The sequence below is a fragment of the Salvelinus alpinus genome, chromosome 30 (genome assembly GCF_045679555.1).
Source record: "Salvelinus alpinus chromosome 30, SLU_Salpinus.1, whole genome shotgun sequence".
NCBI classification, from domain to species: Eukaryota; Metazoa; Chordata; class Actinopteri; order Salmoniformes; family Salmonidae; genus Salvelinus; species Salvelinus alpinus.
The window spans coordinates 44183147-44192067 of record NC_092115.1 but is presented as its reverse complement, the minus strand read 5'-3'; the positions used below and the strand labels follow the sequence as shown (position 1 = coordinate 44192067).

At 40.2% G+C, this 8921-nt stretch overlaps 1 protein-coding gene across 3 annotated transcripts; it reads left to right on the top strand.

The window, feature by feature from the left end:
- Nucleotides 1-2793: 2793 nt before the first annotated feature.
- On the top strand, nt 2794-8369 carry LOC139559978 (COP9 signalosome complex subunit 7b-like). 3 transcript variants are annotated; one of them, XM_071376485.1, is made up of 7 exons: nt 2794-2812; nt 4059-4228; nt 4423-4498; nt 6498-6586; nt 6780-6982; nt 7218-7323; nt 7832-8369. In XM_071376485.1, exons 2-7 carry the CDS (start codon nt 4070-4072, stop codon nt 8003-8005), a joined length of 807 nt encoding a protein of 268 aa, XP_071232586.1. In that variant the 5' UTR covers nt 2794-2812; nt 4059-4069; the 3' UTR covers nt 8006-8369. The 3 variants fall into 3 exon arrangements, with proteins under 3 accessions (XP_071232586.1, XP_071232584.1, XP_071232585.1); XM_071376483.1 differs by lacking the exon at nt 2794-2812 and adding an exon at nt 3776-3914; XM_071376484.1 differs by lacking the exon at nt 2794-2812 and adding an exon at nt 3836-3914 and having other exon boundaries at nt 4045-4228.
- Nucleotides 8370-8921: the final 552 nt, after the last annotated feature.

Here is an 8921-nt window from a genome sequence, read left to right as displayed (position 1 = left end):
AAGCCTTTGACACTTATGAAATGCTTGTAGACATTCCATAGTAATGTCTGACAAAAATATCTAAAGATACTGAAGCAGCAAACTTTGTGGAAATTAATATTTATGTAATTCTCAAAACTTTTGGCCACGACTGTATATATTCCGTTTCTTTTTAACCCCTATATTTACTACATACACTTCAAAACCTTGTTTCTTATGATATTTTTTTTTACTGTCCTTTTTTCCATGTATGAATGTGTTATTCAATGCATTTCTATGGGTTTAGTAGTAAAGGCCCCCTCCCCCAATGTCTTCGACTCTAAAGAATTAACATGGCATAAGTCATGGCAAACTGTGTAGAATTTAGGGCTGTCCCCGACTAAAAATGATCTTGGTCGTCCGAAAGTCGTCTGTTCTTTCGATCAATCTGGAAATGTTAAACGTGTATTTTTCCATATGTAGACACACCCTTTGTGTTTTAATAAAATTAACTATATGCATTGAGCTTGTCTGATTCTTAAAGCTTATGGTTTGATGAAATAAGACAATTGCCTCAGGATGGCGCCAGAGATCTAGATAACCAGAAGAAAACAACCTTAACCTGACCCAACTATTCTCCTCCCGCTCCTGCTGAGAGGAGTCAGCAATCTTTCTCATATTGAATTCCAATGTATCTTACCATTTCTACCGATTTGCTTGCCAGTAATGGTTTTCATATGCACATTTTCGTGAAACAGTTTCATTTAATTTATAATAACGTATTCATATCTGAAAATCATTGTCATGTGGTTAATCAACATTCTATCCAAATATAAATGAAAACGATAGAAACCTAAAAAGGAACTTCTATTGCCAACTATGTAAAAATAACCTACATAAAGCCAACACATCAAAAAATTGCAGTTTGCATGTATAAAATATCCTGATAAAAATAAATATCCTATACATCACATTGGCTACACATGTCTGCAACGAACTTGAAACATTGTATCAACTATTAAATTGGGTCCAGCCCCGAGTTTGCGCTAACGAACTTCCAACATTGCATAAAATGTTCTGGACACAGAGTTTCCACGCCAGTGAGGACCGGACAGACACAGCTGTAGCCTATTTGTGCAAGGGATAAGAAGCCGTGTTTGACTTGGGTAGTAGTTCACCGGAGCTGAGTGCCGGTTCTTCAAATGTTCTACTGCTTGAGTTCCCGTTCCTCTTCAGTGCTGGAAAGATTTTTCAGGTAGCCTATTATATAGGCCTACTTCTATGCGTGCGCGTCCTTACTCAACATTGACAGGAGCGCTCCACACAAAAGACAATGACTAAATTGACAAAACTCATAAATTGAATTAAATAAACCAAAACTTGCTTCTCACAAGTGTAGCATAGGTTGGCACTCTGCCAACAATGTGTCCACTCAGACAATGAGAACGGGAAGACGGGAATAATAATATTGAATGCATTAAAATAATTACCACAACTAAACGTTAGAGTATAGAAATCATAGGAATTAACGGTAAATGTAGCCTACTACTGGTGATATATGTAATGGGAATTGATATACACTAACAATTCACACAATGAAGTTATGAAACAATGAATGTACACAAATTGGCGGGAGAGAGCATATTCTGGAGAGAGAAGTGCATTGGGACATGGTCAATCCGACTTCTGCATTGGTCATGCAGAATTTACGGTAATATGAGAAGTCAGGGTATTCATACTCTTTGCGATTCACCGAGCACTGCAGAGCTGTTGTCAAGGAAGTGAGTTCGCGTTTATACAGGATATACCGCCCCCACCTACCGTCAACCAATCATGTCAATGAAGAGCCCTCCGCAATGTTACAACATTTGGGAGGCGCATGGCGATATGGTACAGAGCTCGATTTGGCCTCTGGAGGCTCCGCAATTGCTTCACTCCTTCATATGGAGCCTCCGACCACGTTTTCGGGTCAAGCATATATTTTCTTTTAGTCTAGGCCTCCGCAATGGATTAATTAGTTCACTGAGATGGGCGCAAATATATACAGTACCAGTCAAAAGTTTGGACACGCCTACTCATTCAAGGATTTTTTTTTTTTATACATTGTAGAATAATAGTGAAGACATCAACACTATGAAATAACACATATGGAATCATTTGACCAAGGAGAGTGGTGAAGTGCTGCATAATATGACCTGGTCTCCACAATCACCTGACCTCAACCCAATTGAGATGGTTTGGGATGAGAGAGATGGACAGCAGAGTGAAGGAAATGCATCCAACAAGTGTTCACCATATGTGGGAACTCCTTCAAGACTGTTGGAAAAGCATTCCAAGTGAAGCTGGGTGAGAGAATGCCAAAAGTATGCAATTCTGTCATCAAGGCAAAGGGTGGCTACTTTGAAGAATCTCAAATATAAAATATATGATTCCATATGTGTTATTTCATAGTGTTGATGTTTTCACTATTATTCTACAATGTATAAAATAGTAAAAATAAAGAAAAACCCTTGAATGAGTAGGTGTGTCCAAACTTTTGACTGGTACTGTATATATATTTGTATCTGCTTGACTAAAACAATCTTGGTCGACCAACAGCCTAACGACCAAGCAATCCACCAGTCGACTAATTGGGGTCTGTTTCTCAAACTAGACACTCTAATGTACTTGTCCTCTTGCTCAGTTGTGCACCGGGACCTCCCACTCCTCTTTCTACTCTGGTTAGAGACAGTTTGCGCTGTTCTGTGAAAGGAGTGGTACACAGCGTTGTACGAGATCTTCAGTTTCTTGGCAATTTCTCGCATGGAATAGCATTCATTTCTCAGAACAAGAAATAGACTAACGAGTTTCAGAAGTAAGTTCTTTGTTTCTAGCCATTTTGAGCATGTAATCGAAACCCACAAATGCTGATGCTCCAGATACTCAACTAGTTTAAAGAAGCCCAGTTGTATGGCTTCGTTAAGCAGGACAACAGTTTTCAGCTGTGCTAACAAAATTGCAAAAGGGTTTTCTAATGATTAATTAGCCTTTTAAAATGATAAACTTGGATTAGCTAACACAACGTGCCATTGGTACACAGGAGGGATGGTTGCTGATAATGGGCCTCTGTACGTGTATGTAGATATTCCATAAATAATTTGCCATTTCCAGCTACAATAGTCATTTACAACATTAACAATGTCTACACTGTATTTCGGATCAATTTCATGTTATTTTAATGGACAATTATTTTCTTTTTTCTTTTCTTTCAAAAACAAGGACTTTTTCAAGTCACCCCAAACTTTTGAACGGTAGTGTATATATATCTCTGCCCCATGGCAATATGAGTACAATTGCATGAAATGTGTTAGAAAATTGCTATATTTTCTCTCCACCCATGGCAAAGTGTGTAGATTTGCAGAAAACGGCTTTAAAACTGCAACATTTTCTCTAAGCCCCATGGGGAAATGTGTAGAATTGCAGAAAATGTACTTAAAAACTTTCCACCATCAAGAGCGGGACCACTAAAATGTTTTGCCTGCGAGGTGCTTAGGGCCCCCAAAAGGCTAGGACCGGGCCTGATTTAAGTGCCTGAACTTGACCAATATGTTCTTCTGAAAGTCAATCATGTCCTTTTTCTGATAGAATACAAAAAATAATGTACTTTTCCTCAAAAAAGTTATGAGGTCCTAAAGGCACCACATTGTAGGAATGACCCAGTTGGTCGGCCAACGGTGCAAGTGGCGACACTTCAGGCTGAGGAGTAAATTGCACACTTCCCGATGACCATAGACTGCTTACAGAGTAAGGAAACCAACACATCATTTTGAAATGTTGATGAAATATCCCTTTAATGTATCCTGTAAAAGCGTGTGTCATTTGCCTAGACACGCCCCCACATCTTTCTCCTGAAAACAAGTTGGCATTAAGTCAAGCAGCTCGAAAAAATATTTCTTGACAAGATAAACAAAAACGATGTGAGTACTTACAGTAGCAAACTTCGGTAACTGCCTGTGAGCAAAACTTGCTAGTCAACTTTATTGCCTTGCTGTGGTTTATAATATAAGCCAGTTTGCTAGCCAGCTAAAATGACATCGCTAACGTTAGCTAGCTCCTCTCAGTTTTTCCTCAGATGGCTGGAGAGCCGAAACACAGCAACCAGCTCGAGCAGTTCATGTTGCTGGCCAAAAATACTAAAGGACCCGCTTTGATTGCCCTCATAAAACAATTACTGGAAGCTCCGGGGGTATATGTCTTCGGAGAATTCCTAGACCTCCCCTGCATTCAACAGGTAACTTAGCTAGCTAACCAGCTTCTTTTTATTTGTTTTCTAAAGTGGAGTGACTTGTGTATGAATGTGGAGTGCATTCATTTTTCACTCAAATGTAATGGCTAACCCCACAACACTAGATGTCACTGTTTTCAAGGTATGTGATTGCGTACAATGTTGTCAATTTTTCCTAACTCCCTGCTCTCCCTTTGTAGATGTCAAAAGGTCCCAATGAAGGCTACAGTCAACTGCTCAACATGTTTGCTTATGGCACATACCATGATTATAAAGGTAGTTGATCCTATCATGCTTTCTTCTGCTTGTGTTATTCATGTTACACGGTCATGGGGCTACAGTATCCACGGGTTGATTTACATTTTAAAATTTTAGTCAATTTAGCAGACACTTATCCAGAGCGAATAACAATTAGTGCATTCATCTTAAAATCCTTAAAGCTGCAATATGTAACTTTTTGGGCGACTGACCAAATTCACATAGAAATGTTTTGAATAGTCTATAGATCTGTCATTCTCATTGAAATCAAGTCAAAGAAGAGAGAGATCTGTATAATGTGTGCTATTTCTATGCTTCCTGTTCATAAGTTTGGTTTTTTTCATCTTTTTAATTTCTGTTTTGTGTGCCAGCTTAAAACAGCTGAAAATGAAATATTTTTGGTTATGAAAATTATTTCACAGCAGTTTAGATGGTACAATTATTATCTACACCAGGTTTTTTTTCTAGCTTTCAAATAGACACAATCTTCTCTCCCCTGCGACTCTTCCCCAGGTCCTCAGTGTACAATAGAAAGTAGTGCACAATATTTTCTGGAATATATTTTACCAGATTGTTTTCTCAGTAAAAAAAAATCCTGGTCTGGTAGAAAACATTTTGTTGCGTAATTTCCCTTTAGTTGTGCATCTGGCTCATTAATTATGCATCTAGCAAGCAAGGAATATGCCATCAAATGTGGGTGTCTAGTGATGGTTCTGTATTGCTGTTGCTCATTTCACAGCAAAGTTTGCAATAACAAATAATAGATACAAATGACATACTTATTCGTTATATACTTCTGCCAGGTAAGCCTTCTCAGTTACCATTAAATTGAGAAGATTTTGGGGAAAGTATTTCTGTCAACCCACAAGATGGTTATTGCATCAACTGGCTACACACGGAATGATAGAAAAACGCATGCGCCACACAGACAGACAGGCAATATCGCTGGAAGTTAATCGGTAGATATTGTGTTAGGTTTGGCTTTTTGAGCTAATAGTGGCTAACCAGGGGTGGGATAATGTCAATGTTGCATTGATTAGATAGTAGCTTGAAGCTTGCGGTATCTAATACTTGTCAAAATGCATGTACATTCAGAATTGTTTAGCGATTTACTCGTATGTGAGCCTACGAGCCACTGGCAGCTCGCGATCAACCTGTTGAAGAACCCTGCTCTACACTATACTTGCTTGTTTTATCGCATAAACCGAAATGATGCGAACTATTAGAATTTTAGCAAGCAGGAAATGGCAGAGCGATTTCTGCATAGTGCATCTTTAAGTCTATTGCTTCAATCTAAGTAACATTATTTTAAAAATCCCCATCAAAATCCATCAATTTAACCTCTACAGGATCGGTGAGCCCCCCCCCCCCCCTTCTGCCCATCTGTAGATAGGCAGACACTTTAATTCTTGTTAATCTAACTGCTCTGTCCAATTTACAGTAGCTATTACACTGAAAGAATACCGTGCTATTGTTTGAGGAGAGTGCACAATTATGAACTTGAAAATGTATGAATAAACCAATTAGGCACATTTGAGCAGTCTTGATACAGATACCTTGCATTTCAAAGATGATGGTAAAAAACATGTTTTTTTCTTGGTATTATCTTTTACCAGATCTCATGTATTATATTCTCCTACATTAATTTCACATTTCCACAAACTTCAGTATTTCCTTTCAAATGGTATCAAGAATATGCATATCCTCGCTTCAGCTCCTGAGCTACAGGCAGTTAGATTTGGGTATGTCATTTTAGGCGAAAAATTGACAAAAGGAGCGGATCCTTATTAAGCTAGTGTACAGTCTTTTTTGACATTTATGAATGTGGTATTCAATGCGTTTCTATGGGCTATAGTAGTAAAGGCCAAATTCTATATTTTATCCCCCAAAAAATGATACCTAAAGGGGTCCTACAATTCAGTCGTAGCAAAGTACATCGTCCCTCAATAATTAGTTATCAGCTAAATCTATGCTTGTAGGAAAATATAATTATTTTTGGTCCTATTTGTCCTTTCAGCATTCAAGGATACTCTACCCCCCTTGACTGAGACCCAGAAGAACAAACTAAGGCATCTGACCATTGTCAACCTGGCTGCAAACATGCAGGTCCGTACAGGACTGTCCACTGCAACAAACCTGACGCAGCCCTAAATATTGTTTGTGTATTGTGGTGCAGTCAGTTTGATCAAAGAAACCGAGAGCAGTAGGCTTTCTTCCTATTGGTCCAGCACCAGTTTGCAAATGTGTAATGTGCAGCATCACTCTCACACACTTCTGTTCATCGTTATGGTGACTGCAGGTGATCCCGTACTCAGTGCTGCTGAAGGACCTGGAGGTGGGCAGTGTGCGTGAGCTAGAGGACTTGGTGATCGAGGCTGTGTATGCTGACGTGATCCGGGGGAAGCTGGACCAGTGCAGGCAGCAACTGGAGGTGGACGCCTGCATCGGCCGGGACATCCGCTCCCAGGGCATGGGCCGCATCGCCAGCATACTAGCACAGTGGTGAGGGGGGGGTGTCTACGTATAGAACAGTTCTGCATATTAATGTTTGAGATTATAGACCCGGTTACGAGTCGTTTTCTCCCCAACAAAAGCCATGTTAGAATGTCGTTGTCTGTATCTGATGAATCATTAATCATTGTATCATTAGTCCTGCTTTTCAACTGTATGTTTTTATGCCTGTTTCTCTGTCCACATATAGATTCTGCTGAACTTTCTATTGTATGCGTGTCCACAGGTGTAGTGGCTGTGAGAGCATCTCTGCGTCCATAGAGCAGGAGGTGGGCAGGGTGAGCCACTGCAGAGAGAGCCACCTCAAAGCTCTGCAGCACACCGAGACTGAGGTGAGGGAAACATTCAGAGAGGGTTGAGGTGGATTGTAAGAAAGAATAAGTGCTCCATTTTCAAGTGTGCTTTGTGGTGCATGCTTTTTAGTGTTGTCTCCCTGTCACTTTTCTGTCCTTCCTCCTCTCTTTCAATTTCAGTTTAAGGGGCTTTATTGTTATGGGAAACATGTTTACATTGCCAAAGCAAGTGAAATAGATCATTAGACATAACATTTGTGAGTTTTTTTTTAATGTCCTATTATGTCTATATACAGTTTTGTGACTATGTGAAAATAGTTCAAGTACAAAAGGGAAAATAAATATTGGTTGTATTTACAATGGTTGCCCTTTTCTTGTGGCAACAGGTCACAAATCTTGCTGCTGTGATTGTACACTGGTGTTTCACCCAATAAATATGGGAGTTCATCAAAATTGGATTTGTTTTTCGAATTCTTTGTGGGTCTGTGTAATCTGAGGATAATATGTGTCTATAATATGGTCTCTGTCTCTCTCCTGTCTCGGTCAGGTGGGTAACATCCGCAGGATGATGTCAGCAACCACGTCTACGTCCACTCAGGACATGGACCCTCTGGGGGAGCAGGATGGGGAAGGGGCCATGGCAGGCTACGGGGCCGAGCGCAGGCAGACCCCCCTACAGATGATCTCCAAGGCCAAGAGCCTCAACAACCAGAGACACTGACCACTGTAGCCTGAGACGTGCATGTACTGTTTTATTAAGACATAGGCTGCTCAATGGTCTGAAGGGGCTTCCACGCCTTGTCTCCTTCCCTGAGTCGGCACTGCCTTTAAACAACTGAAAGGGAGGAGACAAGGAGAGTAAGACACTTTTGAGATTTATTCCATGGGTTTGTGGGCCTGGACTAGGAATCTTTTGTTTAAGGCACTATCCTTTCCCCTGTTTTATAAAAAGGAGATGTAAAAGGTTGTTTCTAATTTTTGTCTTTAAAAAAATTGGGATAAAGAGAGAATGTATTTCCTGTTAAATGTGCCGATTTTTGTCATTTTATTTGCTAATATCAAATATTAAAAGCTATGTTTTCAGATTTTGAACTGAACTTCATTATCACAAATCACTTGAATAAGCAAACAACTTTCATCAGCATACTGCTATGTAGTTTAGGAAATGTTGCTGATCTTATCGGTTTTATCCTGTCCCCTATCTAAATCTGTGAATATTCAAATGAAAACGTTTTGCGCTTAGGTTTAAGCGTCCTACTAAATGTTCAAGAATGAAAGACCCGCTCCAGCCCTACACAGACGACATGCTTTTGCTTGAGTTATTGTCTGGGGGCTGAAGTGTATGTTTTTAGGTCTGTCTGTGCTGCCATGTTGGGAACCCCTTCTCTCCCCTGCCCGGCCCTGCGTACCCCGCTGACCTAGTTTTCAATTGTTTTCCGCCTGAGACAATGGGAGAAAATGGTTTCATAACCACACACAATACCTGGGTGTTATTCAACACGATTGTTGTTAAGGGTTCTTATTGTGGCATGATTGTGTGTCGAGCGTTGTGCGCTTTCTTTATGTAACCAACTTATGCAGCCCCCCCCCCCCCCCAGCGAGGAGTTTCAGTACCCAACGCCCTTTCCACACACACT